This window comes from Stegostoma tigrinum, chromosome 4 (assembly GCF_030684315.1).
Source record: "Stegostoma tigrinum isolate sSteTig4 chromosome 4, sSteTig4.hap1, whole genome shotgun sequence".
Lineage (NCBI taxonomy): Eukaryota > Metazoa > Chordata > Chondrichthyes > Orectolobiformes > Stegostomatidae > Stegostoma > Stegostoma tigrinum.
This window is the reverse complement of record NC_081357.1, coordinates 29,129,237-29,156,422: the sequence shown is the minus strand read 5'-3', so window position 1 is coordinate 29,156,422 and position 27,186 is coordinate 29,129,237. Positions and strand designations below refer to the sequence as shown.

Here is a 27,186-nt window from a genome sequence, read left to right as displayed (position 1 = left end):
GAGAGATTTCTTTGCCCAGGACCCCAGAAATGCTCATTTTATCAAGACAGTGACATTTGCTTTATCAAACACTGGAACAGCTCTGATATATATAAAGCAGAGAGACTTGTTGGGCATAATGATCTGCTCCTGGCTCTGCGTAGGTAGTCCCCTCTCCAAAACAAATGGTATTAGTTATAAAAGAGCTCCAGTCTTAAATATATCTAGGCTAATCTCTTCAGTTCTGAGACATTTGGGACAGTGCTGCATAAGTGCCATTTTTGGATGAGGCCACATCTATCTCTCTTTAGGTGGGTTATCCAGACATTAAACATCCCTTACTGCAACTGAGGTACGTTCTCCCAACCAACAAAATCAGACTAAGTTGATGTTGTATGGGTGACTCATAGCACTTATCATCAGGTTAACTGCACTGAAAGTAACAATGTGCAGGTTACTCTGATGCTAAACTATTGTCCTACCCAAGTCCTAATGACATCATAATATTGGGCAAGGCTTAAGGCAGTCCACAGCATTAACACTTTCAGACCCATATACACTTATGCAATAGGAAGCTTCACGCCAATGCTGATGTCTTGTTTAAAACGCCTGCTGCTTTTGCCTGGATTAGTGAGCACACTTCAGAAAGCCTCATTGCACATAGCCACAGAAATGACAGCACAGAGGATGGGAAGAGATAATGGGAACTGCAGATGCTGGAGAATCCGAGATAACAAAGTGTGGAGCTGGATAAACACAGCAGGCCAAGCAGCAACGTAGGAGCATAAAATCTGACGTTTCAGGCCTAGACCCTTCATCAGAAGAATAAGGGGGCCTAGGCCCAAAACGTCAGCTTTTGTGCTCCTGAGATGCTGCTTGGCCTGCTGTGTTCATCCAGCTCCACACTTTGTTATCACAGAGGATGGGAATCTTGTTTCACTCACAACTCTACCAAGCCTGTCCGCACTTCTGATTTGCCCCAATCTTATTACTTCATTTTATTTTATGTTTGTCCCTATTCATATATTTAGCCTAGTCGTTTTACAAATGTCTTAAAGTCTGCCATGGGTTGCTAAAAACATTCTTCCAAATCAAAAAAACCTTTTAATTCAATCCTTCATTCTTCTGGCGATAATCATCAATCAATATCATGATAGATGCCAAAATGGAAATGATCCTTTTCTATTGATCCGGCTAAAACATCTCATAATTTTGAAGTTTCTACTAGGCCTCTCTTAGCCTTCTCTGTTCCAATATTTAAAGCCTTTGTAATACTGTCACAAATAATTTGTTCTTTGTGGTTTTATGTTAGTGATTCTTTGCTACGCCTTCACAGTTTGGTCTTATCTGCATTGAGGAGACCAAGCAGAGTTTCGGTAATTGTTTTGGTGAGCCCACAAGAGAGTTTCTGATCTTGTGGTGGTCTGTCATTTTAATCCTTTGCCCAAATCGCACTCTGCCTCTATGTCAATGACCTCTTACAGTGTTACAAGAAAGCGTGATGGTGTTCATTTCAGTTGGGCAGTTCATTTCTTCTGGATCCACCATCGAGCCGAACAATTTCATATTGTAATCATTGTGTCAGTCTTTGAATAGCAGCTCTTGTTAGTGATTCTGCTATTGGCTCCTTTCAACCCACCTTTGTTCTCTTGTTGTCCATTATCTTCTGCCTTTCCCTTGCATCATCATTGTTTTATTATTCCTGCCTTCAAATTTTCCCTTTTTGCTCTTTTCTCTCCATTTCCCTCTTCTCTGCCTCTGTGTTTGCATGAAACATGCTGCATCTTCTAAGCCTTCAGAGGCCTGGCAGATAGTCCCTAATCTGAAATGGTTTCCCATTCCACATGCACTGCTGCGTATTTCCTGTATGTTCTTGTTTTGATTTCACTGCTCCTTCCTGTTTTTAAATTCAATGCCATTTTGTGCCAGACAAAGATTTCCACACTTCCCTACCCATCCATCTAGACAGATCTTTATATCTGCATCCCTGGACTTCTTTGTTCTTTCACTATGTTACTGAGCTCACTTTTTTTAGAGTATTTGGAATGCTCTGAGCTGCTTTTAAAATATAATATCAATGCGGGTTTTTCTTTTTCTTGTGTACTCATTAGAATATGGCATCTTTTAAAAATGTCGTTTGATACCCCACTCATACTTTCTTTGCAGTCTGGCTGGCTATTCAAGGTTTTGTCATTAATGGTGCCGCAGTGGGGTTTTGATGCCGGTACCTTTCTGAACTGTCAGCTTTGTAGATCTTGCCATGCTCCCACGTTGCCTTTGTGTCCCACACGGATCCCATTATTCCCACATTTCTTCCATGTCCTGTGAATCCTCTTTTCTCTAGTTCACCCAATATGGATTGCATCATAGATTCAACTAGCCGTTTCACTGCATCAACAAAAAAAGTTTCTACAGATTACCTCAATATAAAAGCTTGGCTAGATTCCAAGAGGGACATGGAATTTGCATTGGGAAATGAAGGGAACAGGGGAACAGTCGGGAATAAAGGGTATGATGCTGAGGGCTACACGGCCTTTAATACAACTGAAACAGAGTCCCAGAGAACCACAATGAGCCTTCAACCAATACAGCTCAGCACTCCCCATCTCAGTGGCCACACCCAACATGCTTAGGACCAGGGGACTACCTCACCCAGAACAGAAGTAGAGCATGCAAAGGTCAATTATGTGGAGATAGGACTGAGGTTCCTGCCTCATTAGCAGGAATCTGGAATAAGTGGGCGCTTTACAAACCAGTTGTTCTGTGCTCTTGTATTTTGGTAACATCTGAACTCATTGATTCAGATTGCTGCTGCTGGTGAGAAAGATTGTACCACTTGGATTGGTCCTAGTTTTTGTAAAGTAGTCCCTGTAAAAAACCCATTGAGCGTGTGGCTTGGTGCAGGTTGGTCCATGGTGTTGCAGCCTCTAACGCACGGACGTGCTAAGGGAAGGACCTTTATATTTGTCTCAGACATCAAGGATAGTGAAAGTGTGCTGGTGATCATATTGTACCACATCAGTTAAAACAAGTCACCACTTCCTGATAACAAGCTTGTCAAATCAAAATGCTGCTCAATGTCTAATTCCTCTGATCGTTTACGCTGTTCCTTCTTTTATTTAAAAACATGTGAAATGCTGAGAAATCTTTTTTAAACAATTTATTTCCTGATTTCTTTTCTTTCTCTCCCTTGCTCAGCTTCTGCTACAGAACAAAGACGAAATGAAAAAAGATATGAGAGTGACCTGGGTGACAGAGTGAAGAGTGACAATCAGATGCACAAAAGGCAAGGTGGCGAGGGAAACATGGCGAAGGAAAAGAACCAAGTACAGGCTATCCAACCACTGATGGCTCCAGATAAAGAAATGCAGGATATCAACAAAAAGCACAGCCCAGATCGAACCTTCTTCCCTCGTGTTGTGTACCCAGTCAGACCTCACATTCCGGATGACTACCTGAAACCTAGCCCTGTTTTTGGGATCGAGAGGCATAGTTATGTCAAACACTCTCCGATCCAGTCTTCACTTACCTCCAGTCCATCATCTAGAAGCAGTCCAGACCAAAGTTTGAAAAGTTCAACGCCACACAGCAGTCCAGATTCCCACATTTCCCCTTTGACACCTTCAACTCAGGAACACAGACAAGCCTTTCCTTACTTGAGCGGACCTTACAATCGAGAAGGATTGAGCTCCTTCACAGCCTACACTCCTCCTGGCCATCTGCCTTCAGCCTTCTTGCATTCCTATAATCCAGTAAACACTCAATATTCCAGGTTCTTGTTACCTCATTACCCAGTTGGCTGTAATGGCTTGAATGGCTTCCCAGGCATCAATGGTGTGAACAGCTTCAGCCTTCTTCCCAAAATGTACCCCTTGTACAGCGGCCTTTTGGGAAACGGAGGCCTGTCCCAGCACCTGTTCAGTCAGACAGTCCTTCCCACTGCATTACACCCTGAAGGAACCCGAAGACTTCTGCTTCCTGAGCAGCAGAAAGACTTTCTCATTCCAGCGCGGAACAGTGCCTTTTCAATTGCAGGCTCTGCTGCCAGTTTGAAAGACAGGCCTTCAAGCCCCTGCAACGGTTCCCCAACAGCCGGTACAGCTGCCTCCTATTCCGAACATTTAATGCAACCCAAACCTACCTCAGCTGGCTTGGTCAGCAGCACCAGCAGCAGCAGTGAAGAAGCCATGAATCTTATTAAACCAAAGCGAAGTCTTACCGGTTACAAAACACTCCCATACCCTCTAAAGAAGCAGAATGGGAAGATCAAGTATGAGTGCAATGTCTGCTACAAGACCTTTGGACAGCTATCAAATCTCAAGGTATTTATTTCTTGAAAGATTATTCTGCTGAAGAAATTTAGTGAGTCAGATCACGTCTCAAAGTTAAAATGTCATGCTGCAGTGCCTTGGACAATTTATCCCTTAACAACAATGCTTTAAAAAAAACTTTTTCATTGATGTTAGTTGAGCTTGCTGTGTATAAATTGGTTGCTTCATTTCCTACATTAAAACAGGGATGGCAAAGTTACTGTGATAGTTATTTAAAGGCTCGGAACAATGTAATTATGAATAAAGTTTTAATGGTGAAGTTAGGTGACATCCATTCATGAAGGAGGCACTGAGCAAATCAGCACCCAATGTTTTCTCAATGTCAGCCTTTGCATTTTCCAATTACTTGAAAAAGACATTAGATGCAGTGAAAATTCACCTTCTGGTTTTGTTTTAGTGTGGACCAATTTCTCTCACTCAATGGTTTCCCTAACAGATTTTATGAGATTACATTCTTGCAAAAAATGTCTTTTTGAAATCTGAAATGCTAAATGTGCTTTATTTATATAAAATGGTGACATGAATTGTAAGTGCAGAACTTATTATTTCTTTCCAGGTCCACTTGAGAGTCCATAGTGGGGAAAGACCATTTAAGTGTCAGACCTGCAATAAAGGTTTCACACAGCTGGCACACCTACAGAAGCACTATCTAGTTCATACTGGAGAAAAGCCACATGAATGTCAGGTAAGAAGAAGGTTCTATTAATGTAAATTTTAAAAAAATTTAAAATCTAAAATATTCTGCTGAAATATTTAGGATAATTGAGCAGTGAATCAGGTCTAATCTTTCCAGACTTATGCTAATTTAATGCTGTGTGCCTAGTGCAAAAATTGCAATGTTAGGAAATTACAGAAGTTTAATTTTAGTTCACTGATAGGTCATTGAGGTGCCAGATATGATGCTGTCTTAGTCATACATCACACTTTTTCAAAGTCTGTAATGGTTAATCTGTTGCCTTGCGCTGTCAGTCACTTTCATAATGCACTGTGATTATTGCTATTTGTACTGGTCCTGACAATAAGGGTGGTGACTTTTTCAGGGCATATAAGGGTCATCCCACTCTGTCAATTGTGCTACTGTTCTTAGTAATAATTACTGTTTAAGTCACCCACAGAAGGTCATCATTTCATGAAAACAGATTGAAGCATCAGCAGTTAACAGAGAAATAGCAAACAAAACTGAAGGCCTTTACAGTGCAGGATTGAATCATTGGGCTCGATCCAGACTGTCTCTCGTCTTTGCCGATGAAGATATGATTATGAAATCAGTGACATGTAGTATGAGCAATGGGTTGTGTCTATGAAGAAAAGGCAAGGATTAATAAACAATAGCTTTGTTGTGAAGCCAACAATTTGAAGTTTATTGGAACCACGGGATATCTCATAATTCATCAAACTTAGGGAAATGTGGCTTTTATGTGTATTAAAATTTGTTTTGCTCTGGGGTTGGGCTTCATGGGAGTGAACAGTCCTCTCCTGTCCGACTCCAATACCAATTTGTAAGGAACTGGGCAAGATAATGAAAGTCAGCAGACTGTGTGATAATGGAAGATGCCCCATACATTTCGGAAAGGGTCAGAATCTGGAGTAGGAGTCCTGGCTGACCAAATGCCGCACCCATCTCACCTCATTCAGTAGCCTCACCTTGGTGTCAGGACATTCTGCAAGACCAGGGTAATATCACAGGACCAAAAATTCATCAATGACTTTTCCTTCATCATAAGGTCACAAGTGAGGCTGTTCGCTAACAATTATACAATCTTCAGTGCCATTTGCATCTCCTCAAATGCTGAAGCATGTCCTATCCAGGATAACATCCAGACTTATTTTGATAAGTGGAAGTGAAAGTCATGAAACACAAGTGCCAGGCAGCACTGCATCTTCAACAAAATAGAATTTAACCATTTCCCTTTGACATTCAATGGCAGTACCATCACTGAATCCCCCAATGCCAACACATCCTTGGGACCATCCAAATAAGTACTGTGGTCACAAGAGCAGGTGGAGGCTGAGAATTCTGCAGTGAGTAACTCACCTTTTAACTCCCCATCTACAAGGTACAAGACAAGAATATGATGGAATCCCACTTGCCCACATAGTGCAGCCTCAAGAAGCTTGGTCCTATAATGAGCTGGATCGGCACCCATCCACCAACTTCAATATTTATTCTCTCCACCGCTCAGTGTGTATCATATGCAATATGCACTTATTTAACAGCATCTTTCAAACCCCCAGCCTCTAACAACTAGCAGGACAAGGGCAGCAGGTGTATGGGAACTACTGTCACCACCTGAAAGTTGCCCTTCTAGGCACATAAGCATCCTAAATTGCAACGTCTCTGTCACTGGATCAAAATCCTCAAACTCCCTCACACCACACTGTAGGTGCCCCTGCACCATATGCAGCACAGTGGTTCCAGGAGGCAGCTCACCAACACCTGCTCAAGTGCAATTCAGGATGGGCAACAAATGTTGGCCTTGTGAGTGGTGCCCACGCCCCTTGAGAGAATACAAAGGCTGGGTTCTGAACCTTGGTCATGCCTGTCAGTGTATGTCTGGTACTCACTGAATAAAGCTGCTAACCCAAATTGGGAAGCCCCTTACAGCATAATTAATTATGGCTGTGTGCAATTATACAATCATCCCTGTGCAGCAAGTCTATAAGTTTACCACCCATAGACTGAAAGCTGGCAGATTGTCAGGTTTAATTATAAATGCAGAGTTTGGTTTATTTACAGGAAATTAGTCTGTGAGCAAATGTGCTGAGAGTTCTCCTTTCTTTTCTTCTCCCTGTGCAGGTTTGCCACAAACGTTTCAGCAGCACCAGCAACCTGAAGACCCACTTACGGTTACACTCGGGTGAGAAACCCTACCAGTGCAAGCTGTGTCCAGCAAAATTCACACAGTTTGTTCATCTCAAGCTGCACAAACGCCTGCACACCAGGGAGCGTCCTCACAAATGCCTGCAGTGCCACAAGACCTACATTCACCACTGCAGCCTGAAGGCACACCTCAAAGGAAATTGCCCCATCGCCCCGGGCGCTGGGCGGTCTCTGGAGGACCTGAACCGCCTGAACGAGGAAATCAACAAGTTTGACATTAGTGACAGTGCAGACAAGCTCGATGACTTGGGGCACAGTGATGAGGTAGAGTCGGCGATCGAGAAACAGATCTTCAGCATGATCAGGAGGGAGGTACAAGAAGCCAGTCTAAAGAACCCTTTTCAAAGGAACCTGGGCAACAACCTCCTCTCCTCTGGCTGCAACCTGTATGAGAACTTGGAGACTCCAGTCCTGAAAATGTCTCATGGTAGCCCTCTACATCTCGTGCCCATAAAAGTCAAGCAAGAGACAGTTGAACACATCGATCCTTGCAACTAGAGAGATGCAGCGTGTCTCTGACCTAAGGAGATGAGGTGCCTGTAGCATTTGAATGTACATAGATATATCTGCAGGTGCTGCAGGATAGACTTGACTGATTTTCCATCAGAGCTGATCCCAAACCCAATTCCCATCGCTCCGACCACCCCAAGACAGGGCATCTCTCAATTCAACTCAGGGCATCTTAAAGAAAGTATTTGGCAGAGCTATGACAAGCCTATTAAAAGAAAAACCTTAAAAGACAATCATTTTAAGCAGAATTATTTTTTCAGGAATACTCAAATAATTTATTACACAATTTACTTTGTTAAGCAATACCTAAAAATGATGTTTACAATGACCAAGTTAATCATTGTAACCCAATAATGAAATGTTTTATTTTTATCTTCTCTGTTGCCATTCTTTGTAGATACTTTAAACTGCATTTTTATTCTTAAAAAGTTTAACAACATCATAATGGAGAAGGAGAAAGACCCATCACTTACATTGGAGCATTCTAAAATGGTTTTGCAAAATACTGTTGCAATATGGTGTATTGCCAAAGCAGGAAGTTTTATAGATTTTTAACTCTTGTGTCCTGTTGTAACCTTTTATCTCACTCAACTAGTATTTTCTCTTTCGTTTCACTCCATCTATCCCTTCTCTCCATCCACCCCCTTTCTGTTTCGTCCTCCCTCCCATCTTTCTCTCTACCCTCTCCATTTCTCTCTTTCATCCTTCCCATATCTTGTTCCTCAGTTATCTCTGTTTTCACTGAATTGTGGATGAGATTGTAAAGCTGAACAACAGCTACCTCATTGTGTGTCCAGTGGTGCAGGGATCGAACAGAAAGTAAACTGGATAGATTTGTTATTTCTTGCTTACTGGTAATGTAGCAGCAATAATTGTATTTTTTTTAACCTCCCCCCCAAAAAAAACTCTAAATCAGAGACAACAATTTAAAATCAAAGACGGACTTGTTTTTTTTTCCATGCAAGAAGTTCTGGCCAGAGAGTCCTCGCAGCAGTAACCAGCACAGTTTGGGCGAGATATAAAGAACTGGACTGAGCTTATTTGTTTTTGTGTTGACTGGTTTAATGCAAACCGAAGCATCACTACTCTTATCACTGGATACACTTTATTCCTTTTTAACTGTAATGCTTCCGTGTTGTGTTTGCTTTTGATTTTTAACCGAGAACTCTGTGCAACAGCTGCACAGTACCTCGTGTTGACTGGACTCTGCTGTGGACTCAGTTCCAATGAATGTAGCAGAAACCTGTCTGGAAACTTTGCTGACAGTGGGATTAATTTTTTTTAAAAATTTGTTTGTATTTTATATTAATTTAAATTTCTTCTTTGACCAAAGCAACTAGGTGTTTTGGAGCCTTTTGAGCTTTTGCTTATTTCTATTAGAAACTTTCATTCTGTGTTTACATTCTGGTTTACAATGTTATTTATGTGCAACATGTCAAAGTGTAAATTAAAATATAAATGCTCACTGAATTCAAGTGATGATTGTACCTTACTTTAAGAAAACACATCTTTTATATAACCCTATTGTGATTGGGAGAGGTTACGCTGAGCTAACTTTGTGTTCTGGACTTTTGGTTAACTCTTCAAATTGTTGATGACACCTTTGCCTCTTAATATTTGCCCCTTGTAAACCATTGACCCACATGGCAAATCGTCAGCACTAAAAGACTCTGTGAGCCACATTAGTTGCTATATCAACTCAGGTCTCTTTTCTTGAAGCTGCTGGACTTGGTCCTGCACTGTGGATCCACAATAAGATGTCCTATAAAGTCTCACTTCAGACCCACCATTCTTATCGACCATCCTATTACTGTTTACATGTTCACAAAAGACTTTAACTGGTCCCTTGCCTGTTACTCACTAACAGGGCAGTCAGCACTGGAGACCAACATACCTGGACACCTTTGTGATGTGTGTCAGGAGATGTCAAAGAGGAGGTGATGGGGGAGGGATAGGAAACGAGTGTTAAAAGAGACCTGATTATGTGAGAGATAATGGGAACTGCAGATGCTGGAGAATCCAAAATAATAAAATGTGAGGCTGGATGAACACAACAGGCCAAGCAGCATCTCAGGAGCACAAAAGCTGACGTTTCGGGCCTAGACCCTTCACCCCATCCCCCTCTCTGATGAAGGGTCTAGGCTCGAAACGTCAGCTTTTGTGCTCCTGAGATGCTGCTTGGCCTGCTGTGTTCATCCAGCTTCACACCTGATTATGTGAGTCTGCCTAGGCAAGCCTGCTGCAGATAGAGAAAGGACAAAGCACAGGACCCTGCTGTTGTCTGGCTGAGGTAAGTGGACAAAGAGTCAAATATTGGATGTAGAGCCACTTGGTAAACCACTGCAGCCAGAGCAACTAAAATCCCAGAACATCACATATAAAGCTGATGCCTGGCCACTCTGCCCACTGCAACCTTTTTTCATGCGGTCTTTTTGCTTCTCTCATTTCCATTCTCAGTCTACGCACATTCTGCTTGATTCTCCACTATGTTTTCAACATGACATATTTCATACTCTCCTTCTCACTATCACCAAGTTCAGTGCTGTATAATTCAACAACTCCTTCTGAATGCCTAGCTCTTAGGTGGCATTTCCTTGGATATTCTTTGTCTCCTGAATAGTGCTCATTAACATAGAAACATAGACAATAGGAGCAGGTGCAGGCCATTCAGCCCTTCAAGCCTGATCATGGTGATTATCCAACTCAGCTCCCTGTTCCCAATCTTTCCCTTTCCCCTTTCATACCTTTATCCTTAAGAAGTACATTTAACTTCTCCTTGAAAACATTCAATTTTTGGCCTTAGCGGTTTTCTGTAGCAGAGAATTCCACAAGCTCACCATGCTCAGGGTGAAGAAATATCTCATCATCTCAGCCCCACATCCCTATATCATGGCCCTTGGTACTGGACATCCTTGCTGTGTTTCTGCAAGATCCCTCCTCATTCTTCTAAACTCCAGTGAAGATAGCCCTAATTGGTCCGATCCCTCCTCATACATAACCAGACTGATCTACCACAGGGAGAAAGGTGGTGGTAGGTTCACGTAAGAACTTGCCTGGCTGAGAGCAGCTAACTAAGCAAAGCATGTGACAGCAAGTTTATTTTGCTTTTAAATCTCTGATCACAGGACTTTGAAAAGTTTCTTATATAAATGAGCAAGTTATAGGTAGTTCTCCTATAACGTGATAGTCACGTTCTTGTGTGACCTTGTGCAATAGAAAGTCACACTGTAGGAAACCACCATAGAAAATCACTATACCTGTACAGGAGGAAATGTGCATTATTCAAACAGAATCCCCTATTCATCAATCACGTGACAAACAATTTGCGTTAATGAAACACGCATTAGGGCAGAACTACCTATACTGTGAAATAAGGTGGGTGACTGCTTGGATCTCTTCCCCCACACACAGTATTCTCTGGTGTGGACTTGCTGGTGATCACATGGCTCCCTGAAAGCAGTGACAGCACCTGAATGGTCTCTTGTCAGTGTGATGGCACATCATCTTCATAGAACTTTCATACTACATCCTGCAATCAGACATTTATAGCTCTTTTGTCAAAGACAACTTGGTGGTGTGTCCACAGATTTCTAATAAGCAGGACAATCAGGGGTTATGGGGCTGACGAGGGAGGTTGGAGTTGAGGATTACCAAATCAGGTGAGATCTCTTTTAATGGTGGAGCAGACTAAATCGGCTGAATGGCCTACAGCTGCTTCTTGACATTATGGTCATAAGAGTCAGTCATTGCATGAACAGCCACAAGAGAAGATCATTTAGTCCATCATGGTTATGCACTCAGTCTCTGAAAAAGCCATCCAATTAAACCTGGAATCTTCTTGATCTTCATATTTCCGTGACACACAGGGCAATGCCTTTGCCCACTAAGCCTTTGGGGGAATTAATATCCTCTTTATTTCACAATAATGTGTCCATTATACCATAATGAATGGGTGGAAAGCTGTCTGTGGATGATTGCTCGGAGCTATAGATTGCACAAATCAAATTCCTGCCTGGTCCAGAGTTCAGCTTCTATCTTTACAGTTGAGCTGTATGGATTTCCGTCCTTTCTATTCTAATCCACTGCTTCAGGTTGTTATCAAAGTTCCATTAGGATGCAGATCTCCCACTCTGAAGATCATCAATAATGTGATTTTCCCCACAGGTGAGGCACATTTCAAACACATGGTTCTGCTGCCAACCTCCTACAGCCCTGTCTGCCATGAAAGATGGGCATAAAGGATCTCATGATACTATTTGCAGAAGAGTAAAGGAATTCTGCCTGGTGCCCTGGGCAATGTTTATCCTTCAACCAAAATTATTTCAAAAAGATGATCAGACAATGACTTGCACCTCAGAGAAGACTGCCAATGACATGGAAATTAGGAGTGATAGTGATAGACTTCAAGAGGGTACAGTCAAGCTAATGGAGTAGGTGGACACAGGGAAGGTAAAATGTCATGCTTAAAAAGTTGGAAGTGATAGATTGTTACAGAAATATCATGCATACTAAACGGCACACTTTGAAAGGGTGCGAAAGAGACCTTGGGGTGTTCATGTACAAAACTCTGAAGTGAAGATTGGTTAAAAAAGTAGTAACTAAAGCAAATGAGATCCTGTGTTCTATAAGAAGAAGCATAGAGTACAAGGCTAGAAGGTTGGTAAAAACATTAGTGTGAGCTTCAGGTGGAGTAGTGTCCAATTCTGAACATCACACTCTGAAGGAAATGGAAAAGGTACAGTAGAGATTTACTTGAAATGTTCCTGGGACGAGAAGTTGCTGTAGATAATACTGAAAAATGTTGGAGTTATTTTTTCTAGAAGCGAAAGCTAAGAGGAGATTTGATAAAGGTGCTTAAAATCATAAATATTCAGGTAGAATAAATAAAGATACATAAATATATTATATATGTTATAAAGACATAAAATAAAGATAGAATAAATGGAAACTGCATTCAATTCTGGTCTCCTTGCTTTAAGAAAGATGTTGTTGAATTTGAAAGGATTCAGAAAAGATTTACAAGGATGTTGCTGAGATTGGAGGATTTGAGCTACAGGGAGAGGCTGGGGATATTTTCTCTGGAGTGTCAGAGGCTGAGGGATGACCTTACGGTGCTTTATAAAATCATGAGGGGCATATTTACACAGCATTTGGTTCAGATTTGGAAGGCTGCCTGTGAGGAAACAGAATTAATAGTGGCTTTCACAAGTGAATTGAATAAACACTTGGAAAAATAATTTCCAACTTACGGGGACAAAACAGGTTGAGGGACTGAACCAAATTGCTTTTCAAAAAGGCCAGCATAGATTCAGTGGGCCAAATGATATTCTATATTACATTATTCTGTGGTTCAAAGATTATATCCTGGATGCTTGATGGAGCTTGATGTGTACCAGTGGGCTACAAAGTGCTTCATGATAACCTAAGGTCATAAAATGAGTTATAGAAATGCAAGTCTTTCTTAATATCCCTCAGTGAATTTTTCTTGTGCTGGCTAAATCACTGGGTTAGCAGGTATAGCTTCTAAATTCCATAATGTCGCTGAAATATGTGTATGTCTATAAGTGTGCAAGTGTGTTAAAGTGATCCACTAGTGAGAAATATGGAATGAATTTTTTCCAGTTGTTGCTTTATTATTGATACTCATGAATATTATTATTATTTGTACTTTCTGAGCTCAGATGCGGCAATTTTCTCATAATACCACCTCCAACTCTCCACTTACCCCGATTTCACCCCCTCAACCTCATACTGGATCATCAATGCACCCTGAAAGCTTTCCAACTGTTGCACATTTGCTTAAAACAGCCTGCAAAGCCAGCTGTGATAAACATGTCGTGGTTTTAAAGAAAGAATCTCTCAGCCGAAAGGAAAAAGAAAGAGGAGTGTGTTCAGAGATAATGGGAACTGCAGATGCTGGAGATTCCAAGATAATAAAATGTGAGGCTGGATGAACACAGCAGGCCAAGCAGCATCTCAGGAGCACAAAAGCTGACGTTTCGGGCCTAGACCCTTCATCAGAGGGTCTAGGCCCGAAACGTCAGCTTTTGTGCTCCTGAGATGCTGCTTGGCCTGCTGTGTTCATCCAGCCTCACATTTTATTATCGAGGAGTGTGTTCAATTTTTTTAACACCAGCTGGTTGTATACTCAGTCCTTTGTAAAGACCAAATGCCACTGCACCTTGCTTCATGATGCCAATGAACATGGCCATGTTGTGTAAAGGAGCAGAGCTCATCCCAATCAAGATGGCATCTCACTTCCAGGCAAAGCCACTGCAATAAATATTTGTTACTCCTTGTCCTGATGGCCAGCTTCTCCTGAAAGTGAAGGGCCCATGTGAGGATACTGATCCACTGGCCTCCATGGCTTCCTGCCTATCCTGAACTTGTTTGGGCAGCTGGAGTTGATTTGATGACCACACATAGTCAGAGAATCTCAGCCTCGTGAGGTCGGTGATAGCAAATGGATGGCTTGTTTTACACTGACCATGCCCAAATGTATTGCTCTGTAGAGGTTAAAATATTCAAAGAGTCATCTCCTCATGGCAACAGGATACAACAAAGGAGTTCAGTCAAGCTCACGAGGGTGAAAGCAAGTTATGATGTAAAAGTGGGTGAGGATGCAAGTCATGGCCTGGACATGCAGCCCCCTGCCTGGTTTGTGAAGGTGGCAATGCAATGAAGTGTGTGGCTGACCCACAACCTTCCACCTCACAACTCACCCACTCAGCTCTATATTATGGCAGTGATTGGTACATTATCAGGCACCCTGCTGCACATAGGCTTATTGAGACCCTTAAATAACCTCTTAATATTCACTAAGGGGCTTCATTTTTCCATGTTACATGTGAAAGTGGGTAATCCAGAAGCTTACATTGTACAGGATGCTATCAGGCAATATTTTTCTTTATTCATTTATGGAACGTTCCCATCCCTCATTGCCCAGAATAAGATGTGTAAACTACCTTCTGGAACTTCTGCAGTCCTCGCAGGATTAGGGACATCCACAATGTGGTTAGGAAGGTTGTTCCAGGATTTTAAACAAGTGAAAATGAAGGAACAGTAATATACTCAAAGTCCTTGCTCCTTTAGGGACTCCCAGTGCACATCGAAACACCCCATCTCAGGGTTGTGTTCCACCTTGAAGCCTCCCACCTTCTGGAATTCAGACCTCATCCCTCTTTCTGAGCCATCCAAAATATTTTATTTACCTGAATCTTGGGCTCCATTCCACAACCTCTTTGTGGACTGCCAGTAGCCCCAGCAGCAGCCAGTACTCTACTGGGTAATGCTAACCTTAACCTATTCCTGCTCCAAATTCCTATGTTTCTAATTAAGGCAACTCTCAGCGCACTACCATTATGGAGTAGCAGCTTCTGAGTCTGGAGCTCAACATCACCACCTGGAGAGGGAAGGACGCCAGGAATATGCATTCACATCAATCCAGTTCAGTAACCTCTTTGCAGAATTGCTGCCAGTATTGGGGCTTTCAAAAACAATTCTGGGAAAAACCTCCCAGCTGGCAGCATTACCACAGAAGTCAATAATTTGCATCAATGAGTTCTCGCATTCTCACGGTAATTGGGGTCTTGTTTCCCAGTCATAATGGGAGTCCACCAAGAAACTCCCTCTCCAAACCCCACATCGTCTCACTGGTCATGAGACCAGTGCACACAAATGTCTCTGACACTGACTAATAGCTGCCAGCAAAGCAGGGCCTAAAGCTGGAAGCTTCTCACTTTACGTGACTCAGTCGCACACTCTGAGCTGCATTTCTGTGACACTGTAACTTACAGCTGGACCACGCAGCTCAGGATGACTCGTCTCCTGTTTACTTTTCCTGTCACGGAAGCACCTGCCTGTCACACGATAACAATCATGATCAGGAAATAGCAAACACAAGTTAATATCTTCCCATTCCTTGGTGTTTCAGACTGGAATTCCACTGCGTTGACAAGCTCACGTTGGTTGACCATAAGATCATAAAATAAAGGAGCAGAATTAGGCCATTCAGCCCATTGAGTCTGCTCCATCATTCGATCATGGCTAATATGTTTCTCAACCTCATTCATTAGTATTCTCCTTGATAACCTTATTAATCAAGAACCTATCTAGGTTCTTAAATGTACTCAATGACTTAGGTCCCCAGGCCTCTGCAGCGATGGGTTCCACAGATCAACTACCCTCTGTAGAAATTCCTCCTCAACTCAGTTCTAAAGGGCTGTTCCTTCACTCTGAGGCTGGTTCCTCAGGTCCTAGTCTCTCCTACTAGAGGAAACATCTCTATATCCCCTCTATCCAAGTCTCTCAGTATTCTATAAGTTTCAACCAGATCCCCCTTCATCCTTCTAAACTCTGAGAACAGTCCCATGGTCCTCAACCACTCCTCATATTGACAGCCCTTCATCCCTGGGATCATTCTTGTAAACCTCCTCTGGAACCCTTCCAAAACCAACATATTCTTTCTTATATATGGGGCCCAAAACTGGTCACAATATTCCAAATTTGGTCTGACCAGACACTTATACAGCTTCAGCAATACATTTCTGGTAGCAGTCAATTCAGCCCTTCAAAGCTTGCTCTGCCATTTAATATGATCATCGTTGATCTAATCCTGGTCTCAACTCCGCCTTTCGCTCCCCAAACCTCTTTAATCTGTTTTTCATCAGAAACACGTCTATTTATTTCTTGAAACTGTTGACAGATTCTGCCTCCTGCACTCTGGGGCAGTGAGTTTCACAGATTCACAACCCTCTGAGAGAAGTTGTCTCTCCTCATCTCAGTTTTGAACTTTCTTACTCTCACTTGATATCTATGACCTCTAGTTCAAGACTGTCCCACAAGAGGGGATATCTGTTTAATATCCACTTTATCAGTCCCCTCTAGCATTTTATTTCCTCAATCAGATCCGCCCCCCCCCCCCCCCATTCTTCTGAACTCCAGCAAGTTCAACCACTCCTCATACAACAACCCTTTCATTCCTGAAGCCTTTCCCCATTTAGAAATAATCTACACTTCTAGAATGGCACAGTGAAATAGTAGCTAGCACTGCTGCCTCACAGCACCAGAGACCTGGGATCAATCCTAGCCTTGGTTGACTCTCTGTGTGGAGTTTGTATTTTCTTCCAGAACTTGTGTGCATTTCCACCAGGTGCTCTGGTTTCCTCCCACAGTCCAAAGATGGGCCAGTTAGGTAGATTGACCATGATAGCTTACCCTGAAATGTCCAGGGATGTGTGGGTTAGGTTGATTAGCCAAGTAAATGCAGGGTTAGAGGGATAGGGTGGGGAAGTAAATTTGGATGATATGCTCTTTGGAGGTTCCATGTCGATTCAATGGGCCGAATGGCTCCTATCTGCATTGCTGGGATCCTATGATTCTCTATTCCCACTACAAAAGTCTATGCTTTCATCCTTACCCATACCGTATTCCATCTGCCACTTCTTTGTCCACTCTCTTAGCCTTCCAAGTCCTTCTGCAGCCTCTCTACTTCTTAAACACTTTCTATCCCTTCACCTATCTTTGTCTTATCTATAAACTTAGCTATAATGCACTCAGTTCCTTCATACAAATCATTATGAATAGTTATGATCCCACAGTGACACTTATAGAACTCCATTATTCACCGCCTGCCATCCTAGAAAAGACCCCTTTATTCTTCCTCTCTGCCTTCTATCAGTCAGCTTATCCTCTATCCATGCTAGTACTTTGTCCCCTACACCATGGGCTCTTCCCTTATATAGCAGCTTCCTGTGCAGCACCTTGTCAAAAGTGGAAATCCAAATAGATCACGCTTGCTGGCGCTCCATTGTCGAATTTGCTCATTACCTTGTGAAAGGATGTGAACAGATTTGTCAGAATTTTGGAATCTTCCAGGCTCCTCTGAGAGACTTAGTATGGCCCAACCAACGATTAGATTCATGAGCCCAAAGTGGTCTCAACACTTTGGGGGAATTGACAGTTCAGCTGCAGTTATAATATACACCAATCATGGAGATACAGGTAGACTCCCCTTCCCCCACCTTCCATATATATAGCAGCCACTGCAGGTATGTGCAGATATGAGTTTATTTTTCTTTATTCATTAATGGGATGAGGGTGCCGCTGACCAGGCAGCATTTATTACCCATCCCAAGTTGCCTAGAGTCAAACACATTGCTGTGGGTCTGGAGTCACATGGAGACCAGACCAGGTAAGGATGACAGTTTCCTTCCCTAAAGGGCATTGGTGAACCAGATGGGTTTTTCCAACAGTCAACAATGAATTTATGGTCATCATTAGATTGTTAATTCCAGTTATTTTACTGAATTCAAATTCCACCATCTGCTGTGGTGGGGTTCGAACATGGGTCCCGAGAATGTTATCTAGGTCTCCAGATTAACAGTCCAGTGATAATACCAGTAGGCCATTGCTCATTTACAAATTATCCTTGGCCATTGACTGCTCCCTGCTTTCTGGTCCCTCTGACATGTGTCACATTCTACCCTCATGTCTAAAGCTGACTCTACACTGATGAGCATCCAAGTACTTTGAAGAGAGAAGGGAGGATGAAGACGAGACAATAGCTTGCCAGGACAGTGAGGTTAAGGGTAGTTTTTTTCATGATGGAGATGAGGGAGGCCAACTTAAAAGAGAGACAGGCAACACCTGAAAAGACATGGCCATTAAAAATGTCCATTGGCATGAAGATCAGGAGGGGAAGCTGGAAGATCAGTCATTTATGGGAAATACCACAGTAAGTTTCATAAACAAAATGGACTCAGTGACAGCGTGAGGAGAGATATGAGATAGATGGAGGGTGAATCCTTTAGTGGAGGTTTAGTCTAATGGGCAAGTGGAAGGGAGGAATATATCAGAGACAGCTGATGGAATGGTTTTGATCTTAGTGACAAAGAAGTTTGTCATCCTTGTTGCTGGAGTTGAAATGGAGGGGAAAGGGGTTTAAGAAGAGTGTAAATGTACAAAGAATTTTACATTTAAAAGGCAATTCTGGGTGACCCAGCCACACAGCTGTATCCACCGACACCTCAGTGTGTTGTGGCTGGTCGGTGAGCGACTTCCTCCTCCTCTGAGTGCTCAAGCCCAGCACATGGCTTTAATCGCTCTCCATTGTGGATCATCAACACAAACATACAATACTCTTATAGCGTTGTGTTAGAAGGCACCCAGCCCACAGCCAAGACACTGGGCATGTATCTTCAGGCTGCCCAATGCCTGCTCGCTGGTGGAGACACAGCAGCAGTTGTAATGTTCCTGTGCCTCTGATGGGGTATTGTGAGCCACGCCTTTAGTGGATATCCCTGTCACCAGGAACCAGCCACCCAGGCTCAATAAGCAGTTGAAACTGACACTGGATGTATGAATCCTGACAATTGCCAGCTTGCACAAGTTTAAATTAATCTATTTCGATGGTCAAAAACAAGTTGAAGGAGTAAAAGCCCTTCCTGGTCACAAACAAGCCCAACGGTCATGTGGGCGTTTGCCCCCTGCATTATGTAGCCTATGTACAACCAATTAATTAATTAACCTATATTGTGTGTCCCTAAGACAGGAAAGAGCCAGAAGTATATTCAGGACATCAGTCACCATACATAAGCACATGATATCCACCTGTTCCTTTGGCCAAAGGTTCTCATCCAAAAGGGCACACATTCTGTGGCACTGCTGCTCTGAGTGAAAGTCATCTCTTATCGATAAACCCTGTGTGAGGGGTGTGCCTTCCTTTCTTTCCAGCCCTTCAACCAATTGCTGTGCAGTACTCTGTGCATTGGGGCATAATCTCAGTATAATGGAACAACATTTAGGACCATGAGGAGGGAGAAATAATGACCGTCCTTTGTTTACCTGCTTTCCATTTGCTTCTTCTGACTACTGATTCCTCTAAGATGCTTTGTAACGCCTGGGGTCAGTGAACTCTTACCACTCCAATTTTTCACATCCCTAACTGATATTCTTTAGGCCCCATCCATCCTCTGCATTGATCCTATGGATTTACAATCCCTGTCCATTGGATTATGGGCTTCACGACATCCACTCTTTGGCTATCAATCCCATTACCCCTCCTTGTAGCAGTGTTCAGGCTGTGGGTTCCTGATATCACTTCTCCATTAATTTATTACTGACTGTTCTCTGATTATGTTTCAGTAAAGTGCCATGGGGCATTTTTGTCTGTTAAAAGTGCCATGCAAGGGTGAATTATTGTCTTATCTGGAGGTCTTTATGCTAACTTTTCCCCATCAGAACCTTAAAGAGTACATGCATGACCATTTCGAGTTTATTTTCCCAAAATATATGACTTTATTAAGAAAGAAACAAAAGCATCAAGGAGAGTACAGTGAGAAGGAGAAGTAGGAAGACTGGGTCATGTGAAATTAGAGGAATGGGTACAAAATATTGGCTAAAGTAGAGTGAGACATTCGGGCTATAATTAAGAATTAGAGGTGAACTGATTTTGGAAAGTTCATGACATTAGCTACTCAAGGATGTTGATAAAAGTTATGTTGATCATTGATGTTAGTGAGAGGAAACACAGGAGTGAAGCAATAATACTGACTCCTGCCAGATCAAAGAAGCTGCCAAAGCTGTCCTGGGAAGATGAATAACCTTGTACCTCGTGTTTGACGTAAGTATCTCAGCTTGAGAATAAGTATTTTTCTTCACTGCTAAATACCTTGTGTCAAAAATTGCGTGAGCAATTATTGATATCTGTTCTTTCTGGCAGTTAAAAGTGACAAATTGAAAGAGTTTACATCCCACATTTGCATATAATTAATGTAGTGTGAGACTTTTTACATGAATCATTTCTTATTTCAAATAGAATCGTTGAGTCATAGAAATGTACTCCACGGAAACAGACCCTTTGGACCAGCCCATCTATGCCGACCAGATTTCCTAAATTAATCTAGTTCTGTTTGCTAGCATTTGAACAATCTTTTCCATTTATTGCCATTCAGCTGGAACTGCATTCAAAAAATGTTTGGGTAGCATTTGCAAATGATGGAGACAGTAGTATCATGGTAATGTCGATAGATTAATTACCCAGAGGCCTAGTCTGATAGTCTGGAATTATAGGTTCAAATTCCACTGTGAAAGCTGGTCAAATTTAAATTCAATGAATAAATTTAAAATACAAAACTTCAGTAATGGTGCCATATAAGTGCTTTTGATTGTCATAAGAATCCATCTGGTTCACTAATGTCTTCAGGGCAGGAAACTTACTGCCCTTACCTGGTCAATTTATTTTCATGAATGATTTGGATAATGGCATTGAAAATCTTGCGTCCAATTTAGTTGGTGACACAAAGTTAGTTTGCATTGCAAATATTGCAGCGAAAGCATTAAATCACAAAGGGATATTGATAGACTAGATAAATGGCCAAAATTGTGACAATATAAATTAAGTGTGAGGGTTTCTATTTTCAACTGATAAAGGATAGGTCAGGGTACATTTGAGAAGGTATGAAGTTAAATACAATGGATGTCCAAAGAGGCTTGGGGACTCGTGTTTATAAGTCTTTAAAATGTCATGCACAGGTGCAGAAGAGAATCAAGAAAGATAATGGAATTCAGGCCTTTATATCTAGAGGGTTGGAATGTAAGGTTACCGAAGTTATACAAAACTCTGTTGAGATTCCACTTGGAGCACTGTGAGCAGATCTGAACACTGCACTTTAGGAAAGATCTATTCACCTTGGAGGGAGTACAATGTATGTAAGAATGATACTTGGACTTCAGGGATTAAGTTACGAGGAGATATTATACTAACTAGATCTGTTTTCTCTAGAATTTAGAAGGCTAAGGGGTGATCGGATTGAAGTCTTCAAGATGTTTACTGGAAAAGACAGGGTGCATAAAGATGAACTATTTCCGGTGGTTGGGAATTCTAGAATTAATATTGAGAATAAAGGCCAGGCCTTTGAGAGAGATGTTCGGAAACATTTCTACACACAGGAAAGGAAAGGTATTAAGAGATAGGGGCCAAATGCAGATATATAGAGTTAGGCCACAAATTATACATGGTCTAATTGAATGGCAGAACAGTCTCTGGGGACAGAACGGCCTACTCTTGTTCCTGTGTTCCCATGGTCTGGCCTGCAGGTGATTCCCGACACAAAGCACTGTGGTTGATTCATAACTGCCCTTTGAATTTACCTAGTAAACCACTCAGAGGCAGTTAAGGATTATCAACAAACGCCAGCCTTGCCAGTGACCATATGTCATGAAATAACTTTTTAAAAAATCTTACAAAATAATAGAAATGTCGAAATAACTTTGCAACTGCATGTTCCACCTTAACATCAATCTCATGGCACTATTTTAAAAATGAACAAGGGAGTTATCCCTCTCATGCAAGTCAATACGCCTTGATCAATATTGCAAAAAACAGACTTATTTGGACATGCACATCGTGCTTCTGGTTGGCGACTGGAGCACATATTGGCTGCTGTGTTTCCTACATCAAAACACCAACTACAATTCAAAAGGCACTTTGTTGGCTCTAAAGTGCTTTGATCTGTCCAGTGGTTGTAAAGACCATCATGGAAATGTATGTCTCATTATAAGAATCAGTGATTATGTATCTTTGTGGTTTAAGTACACTTAATATGACAAGACAAGCAAATGTTTATCTTGGAAGGAGATTGATTTTCAATGATTTTCAAAATAGTTTTTATTGTCAGTGCTGAGTCTGATCCAACTCCCAAGCTAATTTAGTGCCCTGATTTCAGTTGATGTGATGGTGGCCAATTTCTATTCAGTGGCTCTGTTGGATGAGTCTGGTGCCTTTTGTTTATTCTTCAATGGGATGTGGGCATTGCTGGCGAGGCCAGCATCTATTACACATCCCAACTTCCCCTGAGACCAGATAACAGTCAATGACATTGCTGGGAATTTTGTGGCACATGTAAGGCCATACCAGGGATGAATAGCAAATTTCCATCCAAAAAGGACATTAGTGAGCCATGGTCAGATTAGTTTTCCTGCTCGAATCAGTTTTCAACATTAAAGTCCTCCAAATTCACCCAGTTCCTTTTGTAAAATGTTCCTTTTAATAATGACTTCTTAATATGCTGTTTGCTTGAGTTCCTTTATTGTGTTTGTTATTCAGGGTATAATTTGGGCTTTTAGGCTGTTCAAGAAATGGAATAATCCTTGTGACACTCACTAAAATAGGACAATAATCTGTCCAAAAAGGGTGACTTAGCAACTACCTTGCTGTGCAGTGCTTCACTTGCTCATGAAATTCTCTTAGAATAAGTTGCATTGATACTAACTTCTGCTAACAGAAGATATCCAAGCAAGGCAGGAAATTCACCCTCAGTATTACCAGCAATGGCCTCAATAATTTCACTTAGTTCTGTACTTCTAGGCTTTGGTTCTAAAAGATTATGCCATCATTGGTACTCTTGCTACATCTTTAAAAACAGTTATAAAGCAACTAACATGCTTATCATGTCCTTGTAGATAAGCAAGGACAGACCACGATCTTAATTTTAAGAGGGAACAGTACAGCACAGGAACAGGTCCTTCAGCCCATCAAAAACACACCGACTCATGATGCCTTCCGAAATTAAAAGCCTTTTGCCTCTGTGTTGTCTGTATCCCTCTATTCCCTACCTATCCATATATCTGTCAAAATGCCTCGTAAATGTTGCTATTGTATCTGCTTCCACCATCTCATCTGGCAGCACATTCCAGGCACATACTTCCTTCTGTGTAAAAATATTGCCTCTCACTTCTACTTTAAACCTCCCCTCTTTTGCATTGAACATATGTCCCCAAGTAATTGACGCTTCCAACTTGGGAAAAAGAGTCCGAATATCCATGCCTGTCATAATTTTGTAAACTTCTATCAGTATGTTCCTCATCCTTTGCTGTTCAAGTGAAAACAAACCACGTTTGTTCAATTCTTCCTCATAGCTAATACCATCCAAACCAGGCAACATCCTGGTAAATTTTTTCTGTAACCTCTCCGAAGCTTCCTCACCCTTATGGTCTTATGGTGATATTCCAAGCATGGCCTAACTAATGTTCTAGAATGTTTGGTGTAGGTACAAAAGATTAAAATCATTTTCTGCATTTTAAAGAAAAGTTAGTTGCTTTTCCAGATTGCTTCAAATGCTGAAGTTATTTTACTTCTAGAATTCTTACTGTACTTCAAAGAACCTAATTACCTTGGCACAAATCCAATTTAAGGCATTTACAAGCATTTCCCTTTTCTAGCAGGTGCAGAATTGAACTGTAGTGAAGTGCTGGATGTTGAAGTAAACACAGCTAACTAGAACATCTTTTAGTCAGATAAATGAGGCAAACATAATCTAGACCATGCTAAGTCATGTCAGAAGCAGTTGTAGATAATTGTTTGCAAATTCCCCATCGTTTTATGACTAAATAGAAATCTAGCTGTGAGTCATCTAACTAAAAGGCTTAATTATCCTTCACTGTGATCTAGCACCTGATGCAATATAGCGAGGCTAACCCATAATGAGATTGCTGAAAATAACCAAAATGATTTCATTAAAGGATACACTTGATTCAACAAGTACTAATAATAAATTAATTTAAGATTTCACTCTATGCTATATTTTTAAACCAAGTAACTGTTGTAAGTCAAGTCAACCCAAATATAAAAATAAACAGGAGGCCAAGACTAATGGATTTATTTCTGTGTATCATTTATTTTAGCTATTTTTGTAGTAATATTGGGCTGGCAGCATCCGTAATAAAGGACTGAATAATGCAATAAGTAAAGATGTTTTATTTAGTGAGTCTTCAATAAAGTGATAAGTAATGCAATTTTTGCCTTACATAGTTGAAAACCCACTAAATTAGTAGTTTCTTTCGCTATTAATTTATATCTGCAAATGACAGTGTAAGCCATGCACATTTAATGATATGAATCAGAATTAGTGCAAGGGATCTCTACAGGGTTAGGTTCAGACATCATGATAACCCTTGAGATGGTTCCCTTAATCTCAGCAGAATGACACTCAAGAAACCAAAAGTAACTCTAGTGACTTCACAGGGGATGGGTGAAGAAGTGAAGCGGAGTAGAAGGGTTGTCTACGGACTAATGGAAGTTGAGCAGTTCACCAACCTTAACTGTCAGAAAGGAGAGCCTTTTCAAGATGGTTTTATTTAAGATTTATATCTTTGATTTTTTTTAAAAATTGCATGCTTAATATTTATTCTTTGATTTAGGAAAGGGCAGTTTATTTTACATACAAGGAGCAATTGAAAGCTGCTTCTTTTTAGGCTTCATGTCACTGAGGGCACACAAGGCACACAGTAGATTTAGAGGAGTGATTACACAGCAGGATCAGTCAGATCGATGGGCATCAGTCAGAAAAGCTAAGAAAGTATTTCAGAATTCTCCTGTGACTGTTCCCTCTCTTAAACAGGTGCTGTTGAAAGGGATAGTCTCTCAGAGAAAAATAGAAGAAGCAGTCAGATCTTTTGCATGAAGAATGAATCTCATGTTAGGTGGCATTTGACAAAATTTAAAAGAATATTTGTTGTAGGGGACTTCCCCGTCAGAGTCACAGATGGGAGATTCTGCAGCAGTCACTGTGACTCTAGGATAGCATGTTACTTTCCTGGTACCAGGATTAAGGACATCTCAAAACGTTTGGAACATATCGTTAAAGGGGGGAGTAATAAGTCAAGAGTTATTGTACACAATGGTAGGATTGACCTAGTTGGGGAATGATTTGGGCTTTACAGAATGACTATAATAGGTTCATCAGGAGATTAAAAAACAGAACCTCAAAAGTAGTCAGAGATAATGGGAACTGCAGATGCTGGAGAATCCAAGATAACAAAGTGTGGAGCTGGATGAACACAGCAGGCCAAGCAGCATCTTAGGAGCACAAAAGCTGATGCTTCAGGCCTAGACCCTTCATCAGAGAGGGGGATGGGGAGAGGGTTCTGAAATAAATAGGGAGAGAGGGGGAAAGGACCGAAGATGGATAGAGGAGAAGATATGTGGAGAGGAGAGTATAGGTGGGGAGTTGGGGAGAGGATAGCTCAGTTCGGGGAGGACGGACAGGTCAAGGAGGCGGGTTGATGTTGGTAGGTGGGAAATGGAGGTGCGGCTTGAGGTGGGAGGAGGGGATAGGTGAGAGGAAGAACAGGTTAGGGAGACAGGGACGAGCTGGGCTTGTTTTGTGATGCAGTGGGGGGAGGGGATGAACTGGGCTAGTTTTGGGATGCAGTTGGGGAGGGGGAGATTTTGAAGCTTGTGAAGTCCACATTGATACCATTGGGCTGCAGGGTTCCCAAGCGGAATATGAGTTGCTGTTCCTGCAACCTTGATGGGATTGTACTACAGGCACCCCAATAGTCAGAAGAAAATTGAGGAACAAAAATGTGGCAAGTTCACAAATATATGAAAAAATAATAAGATTATAATAATCAATGATATTAATTTTCTAAATATTGACTGGGATTACCGTAGTGTTAAATGTTTGGATGGTGAAGAAATTGATAAATGTGTTCAGAAATATTTGCTGTATCAATATGTAAATGTTCCTACGAGAGAAGGAGCAAGACATGACCTTTTCTAGGCTAATAGAAAAGGGCAGGGCAAGTGATTGAAGTGAGAGTAGGGAAACACTTTGGATCTAGTGATCATAATTCTATTAGCTTTAAAATAGCTATGGAAAAGGATAAGCCTTCCGTGAAAGTTAAAGATTTTAAGTGGGCAAGGCAAATTTTAATGCTAGGAGTCAAGAACTCTCAAAAGTTCATTGGAGTAGACTGGTTGCAGAAAGAGGGACATTTGACATGTGGGAGGCTTTCCAAAGTGTGATATTGAGAGTTTAGAGTTATCATTTTCCTGTTAGAATGAAAGGTAAGACTGGTAAGATTAGAGAACAATGGCTGAATAAGATACTGGAGTTCTAGCCAAGAATAAAAAAGAATCATATATTCTATACAGTCAAATGGGTTCGAACAAATGTTGTGAACAATATTAAAAGTATAAGGGCATTCTTAAGAGGAAATCAGGAAGGCAAAGTGAGTATATGAAATAGACTTGGCCAATAAGGTTGTGGATAATCCAAAGAAATTCTACAAGGATATTAAGGACAAGAGAGCAACTAGAGAGAGAGTAGGGCCCCTCGAAAATCAAAGGCATCATCTTTCAGTTGCTACTGTGGAGAAAGAAATGGAGGCTAGAGAACTCAGGGAAATAAATATTGATGCTTTGAAAACAGTTCACGTTATAGAAGAGGAAGCGTTGGAGGTCTCAGAAAATATAAACGTGGTTAAATCTCTGGGACATGATCTAGTGTATCCCAGGACATTGTGGGAAGTGAGGGAAGAAATTGTGGGGTCCTTTGCAGAAATATTTGCATCATGTATAACTATGGTTGAGGTGGCAGATGACTGGAGAGTTGTGCCTTTGTTTAAGAAGGGATGTAAGGAGAAGCCTGAGAACTATAGACCTGTGAGTCCAACTTCAGTGGTGGGTAGGTTGTTGGAAAT

The 27,186-nt window shown here is 41.5% G+C and overlaps 2 protein-coding genes across 6 annotated transcripts in view; one reads left to right on the top strand and one right to left on the bottom strand.

The window, feature by feature from the left end:
* The window catches only part of prdm1a (PR domain containing 1a, with ZNF domain), a 93,669-nt gene extending 84,573 nt beyond the window's left edge, over window positions 1-9,096 (top strand). For all 5 annotated transcript variants that reach the window (XM_059645256.1, XM_059645255.1, XM_059645258.1 and 2 more), the window contains 3 exons: window positions 3,178-4,301; window positions 4,867-4,995; window positions 7,108-9,096. In XM_059645256.1, the coding sequence (XP_059501239.1) occupies window positions 3,178-4,301; window positions 4,867-4,995; window positions 7,108-7,689 (1,835 nt within the window). In that variant the 3' untranslated portion in view covers window positions 7,690-9,096. The remainder of the gene's footprint in view (window positions 1-3,177; window positions 4,302-4,866; window positions 4,996-7,107) is intronic.
* Window positions 1-27,186, bottom strand: part of atg5 (ATG5 autophagy related 5 homolog (S. cerevisiae)) — a 250,982-nt gene that overhangs the window by 22,093 nt on the left and 201,703 nt on the right. The gene's annotated exons all lie outside the window — the stretch shown is intronic.